Source organism: Gopherus flavomarginatus, chromosome 4 (genome assembly GCF_025201925.1).
Source record: "Gopherus flavomarginatus isolate rGopFla2 chromosome 4, rGopFla2.mat.asm, whole genome shotgun sequence".
NCBI classification, from domain to species: Eukaryota; Metazoa; Chordata; order Testudines; family Testudinidae; genus Gopherus; species Gopherus flavomarginatus.
In genome coordinates this window covers 54,290,589-54,312,982 of record NC_066620.1, presented here as the reverse complement: position 1 = coordinate 54,312,982, position 22,394 = coordinate 54,290,589, and the positions used below count along the sequence as shown (strand labels likewise).

Here is a 22,394-nt window from a genome sequence, read left to right as displayed (position 1 = left end):
GCCCTGTGTCATTGGCCCTGCACTGCTAATAGGTTAACAGAGATTCTCCTTTACCTCAAGTGATAGAGGCCTGTAGTTTGAAACAGCAAGTTTGCATGGTGTTGGTCTGATGTTCTGAGTGGCCTGTGGCATGTAGCATAATGGCAATTGTCAAGTTCTGAGTGGCCATGGATTTGTTAGCGTAAGAAACCAGATGTGCTGCATGAATATTACTGTACCATTTTCTGACTGGCAGCAAATGAGCAAGGAAAACTCTGCAGGAGAAGCTGTGACAAAGCTGGTTGAGGTAGCCTTGATCTGCTTGCCATGTTTGCTCATGCATTGGAGTCTGGGACAAATGACTTGAGTCATCAGCAGTGAGCACAGTACACACAGAACCTAGAACATCCTCAGGGGTTATGAGAACTAGTTTGCTAAGAAGTAGAGTCTCAAAAGGCCACCGTCTAGCCGTGCACACTGGGAAGGAGAAATGCAAAAATCTAATAGGTCTTTAAAAAACAATTTAAACTAGTCTGAGCTCACACATTAGTCCTAAAAGTGTGGCTGTTGCATGGCATCATTACAGGGTAGAGTTAAAGTTGTTTGTGTGCCTTAATTTGCATTTCCTACCTTCACATGTTTGGATTTCTTTTAAATTTAACTCTAGCTCTGAATTTGTAGAATAACTCGTTTGGTGATAGCATCCCTGTAAAGATTTTTATCCTCACATGCACTCAACATTTATTTAAGATGGGATTATTAAGTGAATCTTAAACAGGGTGGAAGACCATGGGCTTCCATCGCTGTAGAATCTGATCCAAGTTCAACCCAGCTCTTGAAAATGAAATAGAGGGTAGGTACTGATTGAAAGTGATTCATTCATTTTCCTTTCCTGGTATTTTCACAGCTGCAGCATGCTTTGCATTGTAAATAGCGAGAGCAGATCAGGTTGGATATATTTGGATCACACATTGTACTGTTTACCTGTTATACATATTCAATGAATGATTTTGGAACCTGTTTAAAGTAAGTTGTAGGGACTAGATCTGTGAGTGCTCTTGGGGGCATGAGAAATGTGCAGAGGGGAGAGGGAGGCTTCTTGCAATGTGACGTGTGAAATACCAAAGAAGCAGCCTGCAGGGTTTCTCCCCAGCCCACAAATAGTAAACTTCAGAGGGAGAGGGAGAGAGCGAGCTCGGGAGAGCGCCAGCGAGCAAGCAAACCTGAGCAAACATTGAGTTCTGCAGCTGGCAATTTGTAAAGCTCAGAGGATGAATGGGCCTTATCTTAAAGATGGCCAGGATTCCTATACATCTAACCTCAGGAAACCTCCAGTGAAGCAGGTTAATGTTTGGCCGCACAGAAGCAGGTTTGGAGTTACCAACTTGTCCCCAAAATTTTTCTTTTGCCTCTCTGTTGCCTTGCTGTGCCAAGCAGGCATGCTCTGGGGGCACCCCCAGTGCCTGGACTACGGACCCCCTTTCCAGCCCCCTTTCCACCTGGAGTTCTGCTCTGCCTATGAAACCTTTGGCTGCTGTGACCAGGATAAGGACAACAGCATTGCAGCTAAATACTGGGAGATCATGGATTACATTGATCTCCAGGGCCACGAGCTGTGTGGAGAGTATATCAAGGATATCTTGTGTCAGGTAGGGCAGAGGGTTTCAACCTGTAGTTTACACTATGTGCATTTGTTTGTGCGCACGCTCATGTGCTATAGATTTCATTAAAAGGTGATTTCTCCCTGTCATCCCTTTTTACATTTGTGATGCTGTGGGGATGTGCGGATTTGCGGGAGGGGGGCCAGTGGGGGTAATGCTACTGGATAATGGTTATTGCATAGTTTGCATTGGAATCAAAGTGTGGCCAGGTATCACAGGGATAGATGTCCTATAAATGCATGTAACAGCATCAGTAACATTAGTTGATAGCTGTAAGTGCTGATGAAATGAAGGCGTGTATCCTGCTGTTAGGAGGGGGACAATACTCGCCCCTTTGAAACTAAGGGAGGATTAAAAAGATCAATATTTATTTTTCAGTCTGCTCGTAAATACAGGGCGACTTGGATGGCAGATTATACAGGACATGAAGCACAGTGTTTGCAGTCCCAGGTCTCATGACGAATGTGTTTAGATTGTGCTCCGGCCTAGTACACTGCAAGCGCTGTGGTTATTAAAGTAGAACAACATTAAGAAGCAGCCAGAAGAATCATGCAGCTGAACGATCCCGAAGCTTCAGCTGTTGCGTTCCCCTGTGCTTTCTTCCCATTGCTCATGCAAGCAGACAGTTCAGTAGTAAAAGCTCTTCTTGGGTTCCTGCCTGCACAATGATTTGTGGGCAGAAAGGACCTGACTTTTTAGCGGGTACTGAATGCTAATTATGCTGGTCATGATTTACTGTATGCCAACACAAAGCAGCCCCAAACCATATTTTTGCTTATCAGATAGGTATAAAATTCTTCCAGCTAATCCTTCTTAGCTCTCAAATATTATCCATGTTTACTAAACACTTCCACTTCTATAGTCTCATTGGTAAGAGTCTGGAGTCACCTTGGAGAAACCAACTTTCAGAAAAACAACATCAACATTTTATCAGTCACTTACAGCCAATAAACTAAGACAAAAATTAATGTGGCCATGGCAGAACATAATTCACACTAATGTTTAATGATTGAGCGGCCTATGGAGGAGTTCCTATATTTGATGGCTAGAAAATAAGCACATACATTAATAATAACAGTTAAGACTGTTGCATCTTTATACTTTGATCATAAGTCCTGATACGTGTAGCTTAGCTTGAATTCATTGTAATCATATTTCATAGCATATTATAAAAATACTGGTGTATATTTTTAAAAATAATTGTCTTAGTAACCTGAGATTCTATAATAATGACTCATCTATTAACTCTTTGATGAGAAGTGGTTAGTGACTGCTAGTTTTTAATGACTTGCTTCTTCTCCTATTGATGTTAATGTCAACACACTGGGAACAGGCTAGGTTACTTTGAGATTCAATTGTTTATTGGATTAGCACAGTCAGCAAGGTTCTACTGCATAATGCTTTTTCCCCTCAAGTGAAGTCAGCCGTAGCTCTTTGATTCAATAAGTAGTAAGGACAGATCATCATTCCACCAAATCAAGGACATATTAATAATTAGTAATGATTGTTAAATGTTGACACGTGATGAGTGCTTCACATGATACAAAACAGACTATGAGAAGCTTACAATGTCAGGATCCAATCTTGCACACAGCTAAGTCAATGGAAGATGGCTTCTGCCTCCCCAAGGTGAAGTTTCTACATTGATAGAAAAAACATTTGCATCACTATAGTGTGCATCTACACCAGGGTTTCTCAAACAGGGGTCACCGCTTCTGTAGAGAAAGCCCCTGGCAGGCCAGACTGGTGTGCTTATCTGCCCCGTCCACAGATCCGGCTGATCACGGCTGCCACTGGCTGCGGATCGCTGCTCTGGGCCAATGGGAGTTTCTGGAAGCGGCCTGGGCTGAGGGACTTACTGCCGCACAGTTATAGCACCCTAGCTATGCCACTGTATCACTTATAGTAGAGACATGGCCAAAGCCCTTTCAGGCATGTGCATGGAAGGCAATGCATCCATTCTATGCTAGAAATAGTGGAGAACTTCTTGGTATGGTAGCAAGTTGGTGTTAAGAACTGATGTAATGCGCTGCAAAGAGGAAGCTATTTGTAGTGCACAACAACTTTTATTAGTCCTACAAAACCCAGGAGACATGCTACACATTCCTGAGTGCCATCTCCTGGCACCTTATCAATATCTATTTACATATATACAGACAGAGAGCACTCTTGTAACGAGTGGCTTAGAAAGTATTTTTAACAGCTTTGCCTCTGTCACAGCCTAGATCTCCTGCATTTCTCTTTATGATTTTAGCTGAAGTGAAAGCAAAAGATCAGCTCATCAGCTTGCGTAAAGTGACATAACTCCATTTACATCAGTGGAGCTGCTCTGATTTACGCCTGCTGACAGTCTGGGCCATATTTACTAATTATTCGATTGACTGATTGAAAACATTTAGGGCTAGAAAGGCCATATCCTCAGAGGATGTAAAAGGGTAGCTAGTCTGAGATATGCCAGTTGAGGATCTGGTCCATACAGTCCAGGTGAAGCCTTGCTCAAGACCTGCCCTTGATGTCCTTAAGAAAGAGCACTGATAGCAGCTGATGCCCCAGGAGGCAATCCCTGGTAGCACCCACTAGAATGGCAGCTTCACCAGCCTTTGAGAGGATGTTATGTAAGGTTTCCCTGTTCAGCTGGTTGGTGCAGGGGGAAGGTGAATAAAACTTTGTTTAGACTAGGATTGAAAGGTGTGATATTAGCATGTACTAGCTAACGTCGCGATTGGCATGTTTTAAGACTCTGGTATAGATCAGGCACACTGCCTGTAACTTGGCATGTGCTAAGGAGAATCCTAAAGGCTCAAAACCCAGAATACAAATAAAAAGAACACAATATTTATTCTTTTTGTGACCACCCTCCCCCAACCCTAAAGCCAATATCATGACTGAGGTGGGGGCTGACTCATGATTTCTAAACGAGTAGGGTTAGCTAATACTGTGAATGAGTGTCACAGGGCCTGTATGTTAATAGTTAATGGAGATACTCCTTTAGCCTCTGCTTTTTGAAGCTGACGCGTTAGAGTTCTACCCCCACTGTCTCCAGGAAGGTCTGTCTGACATGAGTGAGACAACTGTGACATACTAAAAGGCCCCAGATTTGTCACAATTAATTTAATTGTGTTATGCTCACAATTGCAATTTGTTACACTTAGTGAGAAATCGGTCATTTGTCTTAATGACAGACAAGTGACATCTGGATCTGACGATCTTCTTATTTCTTCAGCTCTATTCATTAGTAGAAATAATAATCCATTCCTTTTCCTTATCCCGCACTGTCCCCTTCCTCCATAGAGGAGGGAAATTAACAGCGATTAGTGTGAGATTGCTTAATCCTGGTGGTTTTACATAGACCATAAGGAATGCCTTCACCTCAGACATTTAGCCAAAACAATGGCGGTTGTCTGCATTCTTTGCAACACAGACAATGAGTTGGAAATGTGAATAGTTTAGAAACAGCAAAGGCTACTAAGTGAATGGCTGGAAAAGAATGTCCCCTGCTTAGAGGGTACGCTTTGTTCAATACCTTAAACTGTAGAAGATCTAGCACCACAATGATAAGGAGTAGAGGCTAAAGGGAGTTCATTAAGTTTAGAGTTGCTGAGGTTGCTTCTTGCTCCAATGAGAAATGCATATCTCCCTCACATGCAAGCACATTTGGATACTGTAGCAGTTGCCATAGTCTTTAGCCTCCTGAATACTTCACACAGGTACAGCAGAGAGAACTCCTGAAGTCAATGGAATGACACCAGTGCAAAACCAGGATGAGAGGAGCATCAGGATTTAACTGATTGAGTTTTCGTTTCAATAGAGCTTGCACCAACAAATATACAGGTCATGTATTAATAGAAACATTTATTTTCTGACGGATCCAAGACAGAAACCCAGCTGGGTGAAAGGCTAGTGGAATTTTGCAAAACTGGGTAGGTAAGTGTTAATACCCGCATTATACAGATGGGGAAACTGAAGCACAGAGCTGTGGGCACCCAAATGTTCAAACTTGGGTGCCTAATGTTAGGCACTTAACCTAAATCTTGCACATCTAAAAATCTGATTAAGGTGCAGAACTTTAGGCACACAAGTGTGAAAATGTTGACCTCAGTGATTTGTCCAAGATCACATAGAGAGTCAGTGGGGGATCCAGAAATGCAACCCAAGAGTTTTAAATCTCAGTCCAAGCTAAGTTTGATCATAATTCAAGGTTATGCATTGACTTCAATGGGACTTCACACATGCTTAAAGCTAGGTATGTGCTTAAATGCTTTGTTGAATCAAGACCTTAAATATATCAGTGGCAATGTTATTCCAAAATTGTTTAATTGGGGCTATTAGTCTTACTAATTATTTTCATGTTACTGACCAATTTAATTGGATGAAGGCTACTCAGTGCATCAGGGATCTATATACACAGACATGTAATTAGTTTGTATTTATTTTCATAGGAGTGTTCCCCATACGCTGCACATCTCTACGATGCAGAAAACCCCCAGACACCTCTTAGGAACCTCCCAGGACTTTGCTTTGACTACTGCTCTGAGTTCCATTTCAATTGCCGCTCTGCTATTACACTGCTGACTAATGATAAACACATTCAAGAATGCTGTGAGAGGAACAAAACCCGCTTCTGTAACCTCCTTAACATACAGGACCAAGACTATTGCTACCCTAATGTGCTGAAGAACACAGACCTCAATAGCAACCTGGGGTCAGTAGTGGAGGACCCCAAGGGCTGCCTTCAGCTGTGTCTGAAGGAGGTTGCTAATGGGCTGAGGAATCCAGTACTGATGCTCCATGCTAATGACAACACCCACCGCGTGTTTGTAGCTGAACAGGTGGGGATCATCTGGGTCTACTTGCCTGATGGGAGCAGATTGGAGGAGCCCTTTCTAGATATTAAGAAAATAGTGCTGGCTAGCCCATGGATAGGGGATGAGAGGGGTTTCCTAGGAATGGCATTTCACCCCAAGCACAAACACAACAGAAAATTTTACATCTATTATTCATACATGGACAAGAAGAAAGCGGAGAAGATCCGGATCAGTGAATTCAAAGTTTTAGCATCTGATGTCAACAAAGCTGATCCACGCTCAGAAAGGTAAAACTAATTCAGAGCCATTTTGAATGTATCAATTTCTCATATGACCACACAGAAACCTGCCCAACTGCAATATCTGGATCTGAATGCTGAGCTCATGACCATTCAAAGTTGCGCAAATCCAGGTGTTTGGATGGGCCCATTAAGGAGATTGCTAAACAGAGACAGAAAGAGATGTGAGTGCTCGTTCAAGGTTACATGGTGAGCCCAAAGCAGGATGGAAAATAGCACCAAATTCTCCTTCTCTAACCATTAGACACACTGCCTCCTGTCCCTGCCCTGTGAAATGTAGCAGTACAGTGGCAGCCTCAAACACACCAACTTTTCAAACTGTGAACCCTCTAGAGAATTAACTCCTGCTCTGAAATTGCTTTATAGACAAGAATGTTAAATAGGCTCTGTGCTTTTATTGCTCACTGCAAAGGTATTTTACTGCAATGATAATATAAAAATCACACACACATCACAGGGCTAAAGGCACTACAGAAGTTCTTAGTGGCACCAGCTTGGTCTCACCTCTACTAAAAGTTAAACTGCTCAGAACGAGAACATCTTTTCTGGGGAGGCTGATTCTGCCCCTTTCACTCATAGAAAAGGATTTAGTAATATTTTTGTTGCTTGTGAGCTTCACAGTCATGTTGAAATACGTATTTAGACCAAATCCCAGTGCCCATTTCTCACAGTGAATGTTTAAAAGGCAAGAAACAGTTTTCACCCAGAATAAACTTTGAAATGTGTTGGAAGATTCATGTTTTTGAATGAGCACTCGTATTTTATTTCTGTGCCAATGGTTGGTGGTCAGGGGTGCAATTAAGGGAGAGCTGGGGGGACCTAGGGCCTGACCAGAGCTGGAAATTTGGCCCAGCCACTTTGGGATGGCCGGGCCAAATCTGAGTAGCATTGTGCCTGCTTGGGTCCCCCACCTCTGCAGTTCTTCAGCTCCTAAGGGGAAGTAGAGCAGGGAGACTGGGAACCCCCCGTTCCCAAGAGGGTGGAAGGACTGGATCTGGGCATTTTTTGGTGCTTCTTGGGGAAGCAGAGATGCAGGAGGAGGGGATTAGCCTGTCTCCTGTTGGAGATGTTACTCTTCAGCTTGATCACCTCTCTGGGTAAGAGCTTGGGATTGAGTGTAGGGTGTGGAGACCATGAAGCTGAGTTTGGGGTGGGGAGCTCTGAGCTGGGTGCAGAGGCAGTGTGGATGTGTTGGACTGGGTACAAGAGGAAAGTGTGGGGCAGAGAGCTTGGGCTGAGTGCAGGGGAGGGAAAGCTCTAGGCTCCCTCCTTAGCAAAATTCTGGTTGCGCCCCCGTTGGTGGTGGATTCTGTGCCACAAGGGGCACAGATGACATCACATTTTTAAGCCCCAACCAGTAACAGGTTAAAAAAGGCTAATGGTGTTAGGTCACCTGACTGAAACCATTCCATCTGGTAGTGGATGAAATGAGTAGTGGCTGATAGCTGCAGAGCAGCCCAAGAGAAATAAAGCTGATGGGTCTCATTCCTATTCCCAGTGGCAAGTGTCCGTGTTACAAAACCCCCCAGCATGATGGGCACTCTGCTACTAATACATAATACTAATGACATTTTTGCATTTCCGTAATGCCTTTCCTAGAGGGAATCTAAAGTGATTTCCAAAGGAAATAAGCTTCTGAAGAACCCTCTGAAGGAAGTACTATTGTCCACATTTTACAGATGGGAAAATTGAAGCACTCGTTAGTATCCTTGTTGGTAGTCTGAGCAGAGCGGTCAAGGACTGAATGGACACTGGGGACTGAAGTGCCCTTTCACTTCTAGAGGTGGCTCTTCTATGTTAAGATGAAAGTACAATGGTGGGGTAGTGTGGGTGGAGCTTGCACTGTCACAGTCATGCTATACATGTTCTGTGGATCAACAGAGAACTTCAGCCCCAAGGCCTTGATGTCTGGCCCATTTCCCTGGGCACTAACAAACCTCTGACACCTTCATCATCAACTGCTAGAAAATGCACCCAACAAAATTAGATTTTAAAAATCCAATTGGAAATAGAGATAGATACGTGTTGAACACATTTCACAGTTTATTATGGCTGAAAAGTGCCGCTGGACTGTCAAACTTTCTGGGAGCTCTGCCTTTACAGTAAGAAAATAAGAAGATCCACTGAGCTATTTGATTTTACCATTTGCTAAAAGGGCAAGATGAAATGAATGGTAACAATCAGTGCCCACCTGCTAGTTATACACTTATTATTACCAGGCTGCCATGTGCCTTGCGCTTAAAGTATGTCTCTACATTTGAACTGGGAGATGTAATTTCCAGCTCATGTAGATGTACCTGCATTAGCTCCGCTCAAGCTAGCATCTAAAAATCAGGGCCGGCTCCAGGCACCAGCCCAGCAAGCAGGTGGTTGGGGCGACCAACGGTGAGGGGTAGCATGTCTGGGTCTTTGGTGGCAAATCGGCCGCGGGTCCCTTGGTCCCTCTCTGAGTGAAGGACCAGCTGTGGAATTGCCACCAAAGACTAGAGCGGCGGCAGTAGAGCTGCAGACCACAATCACTTTTTTTTTTTCCTGCTTGGGGTGGCAAAAGCTCTGGAGCCGGCCCTGCAAAAATAGCAATGTGTCCCCTGCAGCACAGGCAGCAGCTTGGGTTAGCCACATACCAAGGTCAGGCAGGATTGTACTTAAGATGGCTAGCCCGAGAGGCCATCTGTGCTGCCACAGAGACAATGCTACTTGTACGTCCACGCAAGGTGGGAATCACACCTCCCAGCTCAAATGTAGACATACCCATAAATGGAGGGATGTGATTAGCAAAGGACATGAAAAGTCCTTGCTTAGCCTGGAAACAGTAAGATATCTTGGAAAAATACGTTATGCAGATAAGCAGTTCTACTTATTGTGTGGACTGAATAGTAACACATTTCTCTAACCCAACAAGACACTGAATCTTGTCCAGGGGCTACATCCATGGTTATTTCTCTTTTCTTTCTTTTTAGGAGTCTTTTGGAGCTTGAAGAACCAGCTGCAAATCATAATGGGGGGCAGCTCCTCTTTGGCCTGGATGGCTGTCTGTATCTGTTCATTGGGGATGGAGGGAAAGCTGGAGACCCTTTTGGAAAATTTGGGAATGCTCAGAACAAGTAAGCTGGAGGACAGGTTTATGCATCTCTCATGCTAGTGCAATGCCTTGACTTAGTGCATGATGAGACAGAATTTGGACTTTTAGCAAAACAAGAGAAGGGACTGATACAACAAAAATGCTACTTGACTAGTCATTGCAAACCAGGATTACCCCCAATTTACAGTACATCAGGCAGTATCCTCAGTGTACTTTTAGGATGAGATTTTCAAAGCCTGAAAATTCAAAAGCCTAGGAGATTCAGATGTCCAAATCCTGTTAGGAATTGGAATCCGAATCCCCTAAGTGGTTTTGAAGATCTTAGCCTTAATATCTTGGAAGAACTGCATACTAGTACTGGCTACAAGGGAAATGAAGAGCAATTTTACATGACAGTTGAAAATCAGTTAAATTTATGTTGTTTCCTATTCAGCGACTGCAGACAGCATCTTGTTTTCCATGCCAAACCGCATGAGTGAGTCATTTACACTGGATATCTATATTAGTCCAGTCCTTCTGTCCTTACAAGGGACACTTTGTGAATCCAGTTTTAGTGTAAGCTATTTTTGCAGCTGAATATACCTATATAAATAACACATTGCTTTTGACAAAAACTTGAAAGTGAAGTTAGTGCCCATGGTACAGATTGATGTTTCCTGAGAATGAAGTTTTCTGCACACACCTAGAACCAGTATAGCTCATGGAGCAGCGATGCAGACTTCCCCTTCGCTGCCCCATGCCTCAGCTCTGACCTGGTGGAACCACCTCTAAAGGCTGGTTTTGCTATCATGGTCCATCCATTCTTTTGCCCCTCTACTGAGACAAGGGTGCTAATGAGTATGATTTGTGATGGTAGTTTTTGTGTTGATTGAAGAATATTGTAATGGGGCTTAATGGCTGTTGCACTGTGGCCATGTGGAACTTCATGGGGAAAGCAGAGAGAGAGACCTGATATCTCCCTTCTCCAGAAAAACACAGATCCTATGTGAGCTAAAGGAGAAACTCTATTAGCTGTGTGCAGCAGAGGGCCTATTGCACACAGCCAAGCAGTTCTGATTCCCTTCAGGAGAACACAGTGGTGCCTGTGTACTCCCTCCACCTCCCCCACCCACCCAATCCAGTTCATTACAATATTTCTGAGAGCTGGTTGAAATTTTTTTTAATTTTAAATATTTTTTGATGAAAAAAGGGGAAATTTTTCATGAAAATTTTCACAATGTTCCTATTTTCCCACCAACTCTGAGATTAACATTTATGAGCTTTGATTTACCCGGCAGTCTCATTAACCTATTGCTTATGCCTTGCCTTACTTTTAGGAGTACGTTACTAGGAAAAGTTTTACGGATAGATGTGAATGGAAAAAGCCCAGGTGGAAAGCCATATCGCATCCCACCAGATAACCCCTTTGTCTCGGACCCCAAGGCTCTCCCTGAGGTCTATGCCTACGGGGTCAGGAATATGTGGCGCTGTGCTGTTGACAGAGGGGACCCAGTCACTCACAAGGGACGAGGGAGAATATTCTGTGGTGATGTTGGACAGAACAGGTTTGAAGAAGTTGACATCATTGTTAAAGGAGGGAACTACGGCTGGAGAGCTAAGGAGGGATTTGAATGTTATGACATAAAGCTTTGCTATAATTCCTCTTTAGGTAAGCCAATAGCTTCTTGTGGGAGCTTTGCTTGAAAGAGCACACACCATGCAGTATGTACTTAGTTAACTATACTGCTGCTTTTCCAGTGAACCTCTGTAATCTGAAGTCATGGCTGACTTTGTCTTTGATAAGTCATTTCACCTTTCTTTGCCTCAGTTTCCCCATCTGTAAAATGGGGCTAACGATACCGCTCATCTTTGTAAAGTGCTTTGATATTGACTGATGAAAAGCACAATATAAGAGCTGGGTGTAATTATGTTCCTTAAGGAGTTTGCTGACAAACACCCCTCTTAAGATAATAAAATAATATGTGCTGGTGATTGCCATATGGTGCCTTTACTGCTGAATATGCCAGTAATTTTTAACAAGGTCCAGCACTGTGGCCTAAGGGCCAGAAAGTTTACCATGTGCCTGTGTTAGGCTTGACTGCTAGGCTTTAAATTTTAACTCATTACATTTTTCTATCTGTGCTGTTCAGCATAAAAACAAAATCTCAGTCATACTGAAGAAGCGAGGACAGGACTGAACATTTTCAGGAGCAGATGTCAGCCCCTCCCCAAAAGGGCTGGAACCACAATTCATGGTTCCAGGCAGAAAGGGTGGCAGTAACTTACATTTCTGGTAATATTTGTGATCCAGCAGAATGATTTTCAGTTGCCGTCCATGGTTAGCATTTACTGTACTGGGAGCAGTTGCAATGTATAAATCTGTTGAGCTGAGCTGCAACTTCCAGCTTCCATATTTTGTCTTTTCAGTAGAAAACAACAGAATTTTTAATGTTAATTTTTGTTAAAATGCTTGCTATGCTTGGTCACATGTAACGTTTCATGAACTCTCTCTCTGCAGCATTTACCTGATGTAAAGAATATTGGTCCAGCATGATAATGAAGTTCACTGGCTGAGTCTTGTTAAGCCATGTAGGAAGCGCTTTAAAGCCTCAGGGCCAAATTCTCTGCTGGTGTAAATGGATGAAACCCCATTGAAATGAACCATCCTACTCCCATGTGCACTAGCCCTTTTGGCCTCTATTGCATACATCAATATTGTTGACCAGTTGCTCTTTGATCAGCAAGTCAGTGAAAGTTATTCTGTTTTTGTGTGTGTGTGTGTTTAACAGATGACATTCTTCCAATATTTGCCTATGGCCACAGTGTGGGGAAGTCAGTCACTGGAGGATACGTGTACCGGGGATGTGAATCCCCAAACCTGAATGGCCTCTACATTTTTGGTGATTTCATGAGTGGGTGAGAGAGACAACAGTTTCCATGCTTTTCTATTTCTTTTATATTTATATGGCTTCCATATCTGAGCATTCTGAAACCCTCTGGCCCACAGTCAGTGAAAGTCCTAGACAGTCAGTGAAAGTCCCAGATATTCAGCGTATTTAGATCAATGGTTTGGCTTGGTCCATTACGGAGACAGCACCTGTACAATTCTGATCTGGATCCGAACTTCACTCAGGTTAGAGCTTTCAGGATTGGGGTTTTTATTCAGGCCCACCTTACACAAAAGAAAATTAAACCCAGTTTAAGGATCAGAGGGTTCCAACTAAACTTTTACTTCCAATGATGCATGATTTTTGTAGGAATTAACCCTGAGAATGGAAAAATGGAATCCTACAACATAAGGTTTTATTTTTCATCCAGTCGACTTATGGCTTTGCAGGAAGATGAGAGGGAAAATAAATGGAAGAAACAAGATATTTGTATTGGTAGCACTAAAGCCTGTGCTTTCCCTGGGCTGATCAGCTCTTATAACAAATTCATCATCTCCTTTGCTGAAGACGAGGCAGGTAATGCATCTCCTTAACCACATTTTGTATAGAAAACTGGATTCTGTGTTTCAGGGTGAATATATGGGGTTTGGCTGCCCTTGGGAAATGTTAGTGAAGATTGACTGACTGCGCAGGGGTTATGAAATATCTCAGCATTGCAGCTGGGGTTGACAGATGGTTCAGACAGTTCAGAAATATGCCCAGTCATGAGACCTTGTGAGTTTTTCCCACCTACTCCGGACACACATGATGCAGAACTCAAGACAGCTCATGATAGACCTCACTACCCGCTTGAAATTTGAATCTGGATCTGAACTCACTCAAAGTTGGGTAGGGTGGTTGAATTCATGTTTTGATTCATGCCCATATATATTGTTTGTTCCCTTGTTTAAATTTAAAAATGTAAAAGTATGGGTCACTGCAATGGATCCTCTTCACCCCAGTTCTTGCAGTCAGCTGAATCTCTACTCCATCAAGGCACCATTCTCATTCACAATGGCAACACTAAGTCTGGTCTGAAGAGACCTTGGTTTGAAGAGAGAGAGGAAAAACAATTCCTTTTTCTGTATCTGGCAGGAATGTCTCAAAGCTTGGTCAAGGATTTAAAATGTCATCATGGCTATAACAAAAGTGAAATTACTAACAGATCCATTGGTCATGCCTTTGGGGCTTCCTGAGTACAAAGAGCTCTCCAATGCATAATACAAAATTGATCTCAAAGCTTTGGATAGCAGCCAGCTGTGCTCTGGCAGAGTTTGGAAGAAGAGGAAGCCCTCTGATAATATCTTACGGTTCAGCAGAATATGGATATCATCCTGTGTTTGTAATGGAAAAGATCCTGGAAGATCTCAGACCGGGGAATAGTAGTTTCTTACACGTTTAGCTACCATTTCCAGAAAATGAAAAATAAGGCAGAAGACATACAGAGACCTGGGGAATACAGAAATGTTGCTTTAGTGTAAAAGACTGACAGGCTTTAGCCTCTGTTCTAGTAATAAGTGGCAGGGATGAATGTTAAACTCCAGTAAACTTCCTCTAAAAATTGTCAGTGCTGTAATGTAATTTGAACTACAACAATAGTTTGTCCTGGTATTTGCTCAAACTACAATAACCTCCCTAGATATTATACTGATGGCTAATGAAAAGAGATGTATTCTAGGGATGGTAGTCAATTTCTCCAAATATGAACCTGAGCAGCCCAGTATCAAGAGACTTTTGTACTAAATGATTAGCCATTCTAGAGCCTGATTGATTTTTTTGGTAGTTTATAAGTCAGCTAAATATTTTGTTTTTCTGTGTGTGTTTCCTCTGTTTATAATTGCTGGCTGCTTTACTAGATAAAAACAAGCCTTTTGGAAAGTACATTTATAAGATATACTCAATAAAATAATCTTTTGGAGTGTCCCCCACAGGGGAACACAATAGCCCCGATGCTGCATTGTGATTGGCACAGGACTGCTATGCCTGCATGAAGCCCCACTGAAATCAGTGGGTCTGTGTGTGGGCATTGCAGTCTGCCCACATGGATCACGCTGTGAGACCATGGCCCAAGGTGTGAAGAAGGATTTTGAATGAAACAAATAGGATTGTGTCTTCCTTTCCAATTATGTGATATAATGGAGGGGCAAGGGAAGGGGGAAATGGCAGTGCACCAAATCTGCAATAATTCTCTGCATTTGCATCCGAAACAGCTTATTTTCTATTTTTCTCTCTCTCTGTTTGTTTAGGGGAGCTTTATTTTATGGCTACTTCTTATCCCAGTGCCTATGCACCCCATGGATCTATCTACAAATTTGTTGATCCTGCAAGGTTAGCATTAAGATCTGGTTTTCTCTTGCATGCTGCTTTTTAATCAACACAAATTATCTAGTTGGCTCAATAGATGTGGAATGTATATCAGTAACCTACCCATCTAAATTTTGATCTCAGTTACCCTACTGTAAATCTTGAGCAACTCCACTGGCTTGAGTGAAGTTAATTCTAGAATTAGACCGACATTTATATTTATTTATATTACTTCAGACTTAGTCTGATACAACTGAGAATAGAATCAGGCCCAAAATCTGTTAAAAGGTTGGGGACAATAAGGTTAAAAACTGTTCACTTTTTTACAAGTCAAAGATACAACACAAACTTACTTTAATAGTACAAAGTAATAATCAGTACCCTTCAGGTTCACGACAGAGACAGCCTTTTTCTGTCTATACGTCAGCCAAGGACCCTGTAAAATAGACAACATTAATTTTGTAATGCCAAAAAGGCCGTTCACCAAAATTTTTCTTTCTTACTCAACATCACTTTAACCTGGCTGCCATGTTCTTCTCATCACAATCCCCAGGTTAGTGATGTAAAAGTTACCCCTACAAAGGGGTTAGTGACCTATAAAGTATTAAAACCTGGTAAATGGCTGATGATACATGACACGAGGGGGATTAGATGGGGATTGGTAATGGGTTACAGTGCTTTTACCTCTAGGCCACTACTTCAAATCCAACCTGCATAAGGCTACTCATGGAGTTACTGTCTCACTAGAGGCTTATGTGAAATTAATTAGTGTTCTCCAAGAAATTCCTCAGGGCCCTAGTTTTTGTTCACATCACAGCTGATGCAGACTGGCCCCTTTGTTGTCTGTCAGCCTCAGCAAACAGGCTAAGAACTGAATGGGCCACGCACACAAAAATACCCTTTCACCATGCAAGGTGGTCTTTCCAGAATACAGCTGAGGCATATTGTGTGGGGAGTTTGCATCGCCACGCCTCCTGCTGCATCAATTCTGTGCCTAAAGGATTTGAGTGTTTAACATCGTCTTGCCAACATTGTTCACTATTTCATAATGTCCTGGAGCCTGGGTGGTGGGTAAACGCCCGCTTTGGGGAGGCTAGCCCTGCCCCTTCTGCCCAAGGCCCTGCCTCCCACAACCTGGAGCCCGTGAGTGCTGGGCCAGCCCCAGCGCTGGGCCGAACTGCCGGCCCCCCACCCCCTGAAGGTCCTCGCTTGCCTCAGCTGCTGGCCCCAACCACCAGCACCAGGCCATTGGCTCCCTGAGCACCAGGCTGATCCAGCGCTGGGTTATCCCCCTTGAGCACCAGCCCCTCCCACCCTGATGGCCCTCCCCAGGATGAGCCGCTGGCTGCCAGTGCTGAGCCACTGGCCCCCCTGGGCTCCAGCCCCTCCCTGCCCCGAAAGCCCCACCAGTCCCAGAGCACCTGGCCAAGCGTCCTCACTCTGCCGGCCCCTAGGAGGAGGGATGCAGCGAGCAGCAGGGACCTGGTGGAGGTGGGGGTGGAGTGGAGGAGGCAATGAGGGTCTCGGGGAAGGGGCGGGGCCACCGCAGCCCAGGTGTCTGGTGGCTGATCAGTGGCAGCACCAGGGAAGGCTAAGCCTATTATACCCACCAGAAGGGACCATTTAGATCATCTAGTCTGGAGGTGCTCCAACTCTTTTTACTGGAATCCCGTTTGAAAATATTTCAGGCTGTAACGACCCCCTCTCAAAAAAGTGACAACCAGCGCCTCATAGCATACCACTCTTACTTCTGCGCTGCTGCTGGCGGTGGCGCTGCCTTCAGAGCAGGGCTCTTAGGCCGCAACTCCCCTGCAATAGCCTTGTGACCTCCTTTTGGGTTGGGACCCTCAGTCTGACCCCCTGCATATCACAGGCAATTAAATTTCACCCAAATTCCCCTATGTTGAGCCCAACTATTTCAGTTAAACTAAAACATGTTAGTCATGAGGAGACTGAACTGTTGTGTGCCACAGGCAGAGAACAGGAAAGACCCAGATGCCACCAGTGCCTGACTGATGAGGTGAACTATGTCCAGGCAAATCATGCCCCATATTGCAGAGAAAGGTGAAAAAAACCAATTAAACTAATTTAAATTGAAAACAGATTAAAAATGCTTTGTAATCTTTGTTCTCCCATGAATTCCAGTATTATGAACTGAGCTTAATAGGGTTTAGCAGGGTCAGCTATGAATCAGTTCTCCAGGGTGGGTCTATTAGGCTACATTTTGATAATCTTAGGAGGCTGTTCAAAAGCAGTGATATGCTGGCACTTTCCTGAATTGTTGCCATCTATGACTTGGCAAATATTCTGTAGGAATTTCTTCTGGATTTGCACACAAAGAAAGCTGGCTTGCAGGACTCCACTGCATGTGTTCTGAGGTGTTCGTAACTCTGAGGTTCTACTGTATAAATGGAGAAACCCAGTTTACATTTTCCAAGAAGCCTTAAGAGAGTTTCCAAATGGCCAGCTTCCTGCAAGGAGGCAGCTCACTAATGAATAGCATTACTCCACAGGAGGGCTTGCTCTGCAAGTTTTCCTGAAATGAACCAAATTTCTTTGAGTTTCAGAAGCTTCTCCCCTCACCCCATCACCTGCCTTCTAGAGCATGACTATATGTTTAATCTTTCCCTTGGTTCTTTGCATGGGCGGTGAACCGCTGGCTGGGGGAGGCTAGCCCTCAGCCCCGTTCCTTCCACCTGAGGCCCCACCCCTTCCGCACATACACCCTGCCGGAGCCCAGAGCCCATCCCCCCACTGCAGCTGCCGGCCCCAAGCCTGAAGCTAGCTCCCCAGAGCGCTGGGAGGGCGGGGGGTGGCATGGGCCCAGCCTCCCCAGCCCCAGAGCACCGGGAGGGTGGCAGGTGGCACGTCCTGAGCTGGGACCACCCCACAGGGAGACTGGAGCTGAGGCTAGTGGGAAGCAGGGGGAGGGGAGTCTGGGGGCAGAGTGTGGGCAGGGCCACACCTGGCTCTTTGGGGTGGCACAGCCTCCCCTAGCCTATGATACCCGCCGCCTATGATACCCGCCGCCTATGGTCCTTTAGAGATTTTTTTTTTCTTTCTGCACCTCATCTGGGTTACCTGATAACTAGGTCTCATTGCTCATCTGTTCAGCCTTGGTCTTGTCTGTTTGATTAAGCATCTAACTTTAGTAAGGGCCTGCTTTTCAGGAGTGCTCAGAATCCACAATTCTAGTGAGAGCTGAGATTGCTCAGCACCTCAGAAAATCAGGGCCTTAGGGCTTCACACACTCTGGCATCTCAACAGAGAGTGAGTTGGGTAGCAGTCTAGCTCTCTCAGTTGTGTCACAATCACAGCTCTTCCATCCTGATTTTTCTTTCATTGCAATTTAACGGAGTTTTGTTTTATTCTACTTTTCTCTGTTGAAGGTGGCCAGAGGTGAAGAGCTTGGCACATTGGTGATATTATAGAGCAAGGTAGCTAGCAAATAGCAGAGAATTTTATGTAGCACCTTTCATAATCGTATCACCAAAATATTCTTCCACAATAATAAAACTTGGGTATTTTTCAGTGAGAAAAGGCACACTTTTTTGTGAAAAGCATTCCTAATTTTTGACCCTCTCTGACTGCAAACGGCCTGGTTTCTCCTGAGGGCACATGACCTAACAGGGTGGATTGATGTGTGACCTCTGTCTGTCTGAAAAAGTAAACTTCCTTATCATTTCCTAGATAGTCACCTGCCTTTTTATCTTTTAAATCTGGTTTCAAGGAGAGCTCCACCTGGGAAATGTAAACACAAGCCTATTCCAGTGAAAACAAAGAGTAAGCGTATCCCATTTGCTCCTCTAGCAAGTAAGTCCTTAGGTTTTCATTTTATTGTGTGGCACAACTGTATACAATCTCAAAGGTTGACATTTGAGCATTCGTTAAAGCCAAAGTACTATGCAACAACTGTTAATGTCGTAAAATAAATATGTTAACTCAAGTTTCTGTTGCATATTAAATACAGGCAGGTCTCATCTTACGCGGGGGTTCCGTTCCGCGGTTAGCACGTAAAGCGAAAACTGCGTATAGTGAAACACTCATGGAGTTGAATGGCGGGCGGAATCGCCCGTATTACAGATGCAGTTTTTATATTGTTATTTTTCTTTTATTTCCCTGTTTTTGCCGACCGCGCAAAGCTGAATTCGTGCATGTTAAATGCACCTAAGATGCGACTTGCCTATATGCTGCTTCTGCTTAGTCTCCTCAGAGGACTTTGGAAGTGGCGAAAGTTAGTTTTTTGTCTTCACAACAGCAACAGAATGAGTAGAAAACATGCGAGGACAGATGGTGGTGTGGTTAAGGCACTAGATTGGGACTATCTGGGGACCTGAGTGCAATTCTGGGCTGTGTCACAGACTCCCCATGTAGCCATAGTCACTGTGGACTACATTCACAAAGCTATTTAGGCGCTTACCCCCCAGACTTAGGTACCTATGTAAAGTTTTTTGGCACCACTGTGATTCACAAGACTCATGCTTGGCTGCTGCCAAACCCAGTAGGTGCCTAAACTCACTCGGTGGCTAGGTTTTTGTTGAAAAGTTTCCTGAGCGCCTCAGTTTCTGCCTCTGAGCATGCACATTGCTGACTCCCTCTAGGCATCCAAATGTCTATGTCCCATCTAGGCCCCCGAGTGATTCATGAGCTGGGGAAGACAGGCGCTCCTACACCTAAATTGCTTCAGGTTCCTAATCTGGTAGACATGCTCATGGGCCACCTAATTCCACAGAAAACACCCAGGGAAGGGGAGAGGAGGAGGTCTACTTCCCTCATAATTTTTAGCCCACTGGTTAGGGCACTGACCTTTAATGTGTGACACACCTGGTTCACCTCTCATGTGAGTGGCCTAACCACTGGGCTGTGGGAGACTGTGGGTCTCCCTTAGTCTCTCCTGTTGAAGCTTTTCCACAGTGGAATCCCTTTTCCACCTCATGTGGAGGGGGGGACTTGAACTGGGGGTCTCCCACATCCCAGGCAATTACCCTAACCACTGGACTAAAACTTATGCACTCACTGGTCTAAAAAAAGAATAGGAGTACTTGTGGCACCTTAGAGACTAACAAATTTATAAATTCGTTAGTCTCTAAGGTGCCACAAGTACTTCTGTTCTTTTTGCGGATACAGACTAACACAGCTGCTACTCTGAAAACTGGACTAAAAGTTATGCATTCACAACACCTAACTCTCTTTGTGACTCTAACCCTTAATCTCTCAGCACTTCAGTTTCCCTATCTGTAAAACTGGGATAATAATACTTCAGTTCCCCTGCCCTTTGTCTGTCGTGCATATTTAGACTGTAATGTCTATGACTCAGGGATTGCCTCCCATTATCTAGGCTGAACAGTACCCAGCACCATGACGCCCCACTGGGGCTTGTAGATGCTACTGTAATATAAATAATTAATACTAATGATAATAACGTAAACAAACTGGAGCTGCCAAAGAGAAACTTTATCTACCCTTTCATTAAAATCTGCTTGCAAATTCCATCTTACACTTCATGCATTTTGGCCTTTTTCTAAACAAATGTTCCATCATCATTTTTTATTCTAAGAGAAAACAAACTTATTCTTAGCAACCCTACAAGAAGCAGCCAGGGTTCATATTTAATGGAAGAAGCGGATTCAAAATGAGAAAAGTGAGGCAGTGTTCAAGCATCACAGTTTTTAATCTCTTTTGAAAGGCAAATATGTTTCTTGTCTGCCTGCCTGCCTGTCAGTCTGTTAAGGCTCTTTCTCAGGGATATGTCTGAGTTAGTCTTTTGCCTTAAACCAGGAATGCTGAAGCATTTTAATTATTTTTCACAGAGACTGTCCTTGAACTGCTTAATGAGCCCACAACAACCAAGCCTCCTAACACATCCTCCATCTCCACAGGAGCCACCCCAACAACTTCTTCCAAAAAAGCCAAGAAGCCAGCTTCCCCAAAAAGCTCCACCAAGCTGTCAGCAGTGAAGCCAACTGTGCCTGGCAAGAAGAGGCAGGCCAAAGGATCCAAGACTAAACTGGATCCAGCAGAAGAGAAGACAAAGGCTCCAAAGGTATCCAAAACATCACGTGTGACATCTTTGCCAGACAGGAAAGGTTCCCAGCTAACCAGAGCCAAGAAGAAACTTCTCCCCAAGAAAACAGCAGCAGCTAAGGGGAAAAAACTGAAGAAAAAAGGAGTCAGATCAAGGAGCTCCCTCTGAACACAAGAGAACTCCCAATGGGCCAAAAAGAAAGCAAGCGATTGAGAAAAAGATGACCAGTTTGCGTTGTGGATTGGAGTTTTCCAACACAGACCTTATTAGAAGAATCAGACCTGTGTGCAGTTTTTATGCCCATAATATGTTCATAAGATTATGTGGGGGAAAATTCAGTGTTGGTGAATGTGTACTACTTCATGAGTTTAGCATGAGTGGACTATATGTCCTATTATAACTTTAACTGCAGCAAGGTTTTCCCCAGCTCATAAGTTTCACATTCTTTGCAGATCTTGCTTTGAAGGCCATTTCCTGACATTAGCAGTTATACAAAGCCTCCACTGACTTCAGTGACAGTCCCACAGGTGCAATGAGGGTAGGATTTGGTTTTCAGGCATTTGGATTTTTAACCTTCAAGGGGTGCTGCCTGAATAAGGATTGCAAGATTAGGCAGCAGGTATCTATCGGTGGGCTTAACTGGTTATGAGGGGGTTCATATTTTAATCACAGTAGATGGAATAAATACATAGAAGTTGGCTAATTATTTTGGTCAGTATTTTATCATCCTTTGCCACTGAATTTCTTATCTGTCAAAATATAATTTTTAAAAGAATCACCTTCTATTAAACACTCCAAAAGAAAATCCGAATGTGTATTTATTTTAGACAGCTGTTTTAAATCACCAGAGGAGCAGTCTACTTCACATATTTGTTATTATGTGCCTAATTTTCCAAGTTGCTGAGTACCTGCAGCTCCCATTGATTTCAAGGGAGGCTGGAATTGCTCAGCACATCTGAAAGTCAGGGCAGTTGTGGCTTTGAACAGAAATTCAAGCTGACCCAAACCACCCTATTGAATCAAACTGAACCCGAAACACTGTGAAAAGAGTTTGGTAAACATCTGTGTCATGGCAATTTACACTCCCCCTTTTCACCAGATGCAGGATACAGATGCAGCAGAATTGGTTCAGTTCTAATGCATAGGATTTAGGCAGCAGAAGCAGGGGTCTGGACCACCCGTGCATAATGGACCCATGCTCTGGTGCACATGGGGATTAGGTGGTAAACCAAGGGTGCAGTGGAAACAGGCTCAGTTGATCTGTGAGTGAGAGGAGACGAAGCATTCATGGCAGTCCTTGAGGCTGTAGTAATGACAACAGAGGGACAATACT

At 43.9% G+C, this 22,394-nt stretch overlaps 1 protein-coding gene across 2 annotated transcripts; it reads left to right on the top strand.

Annotated features, from left to right (window-relative positions):
• The first annotated feature begins 1,074 nt into the window (after window positions 1-1,074).
• HHIPL2 (HHIP like 2) lies at window positions 1,075-21,866 on the top strand. Of its 2 annotated transcripts, XM_050948517.1 has the most exons (9): window positions 1,079-1,628; window positions 6,080-6,732; window positions 9,705-9,848; window positions 11,143-11,474; window positions 12,595-12,721; window positions 13,124-13,269; window positions 14,979-15,060; window positions 18,767-18,849; window positions 20,847-21,866. In XM_050948517.1, the coding sequence occupies exons 1-9, from the start codon at window positions 1,251-1,253 to the stop codon at window positions 21,227-21,229; spliced, it is 2,328 nt and encodes a 775-aa protein (XP_050804474.1). In that variant the 5' UTR covers window positions 1,079-1,250; the 3' UTR covers window positions 21,230-21,866. The 2 variants fall into 2 exon arrangements, with proteins under 2 accessions (XP_050804475.1, XP_050804474.1); XM_050948518.1 differs by lacking the exon at window positions 18,767-18,849 and having other exon boundaries at window positions 1,075-1,628; window positions 20,847-20,925.
• The last annotated feature ends 528 nt before the right edge of the window (window positions 21,867-22,394 follow it).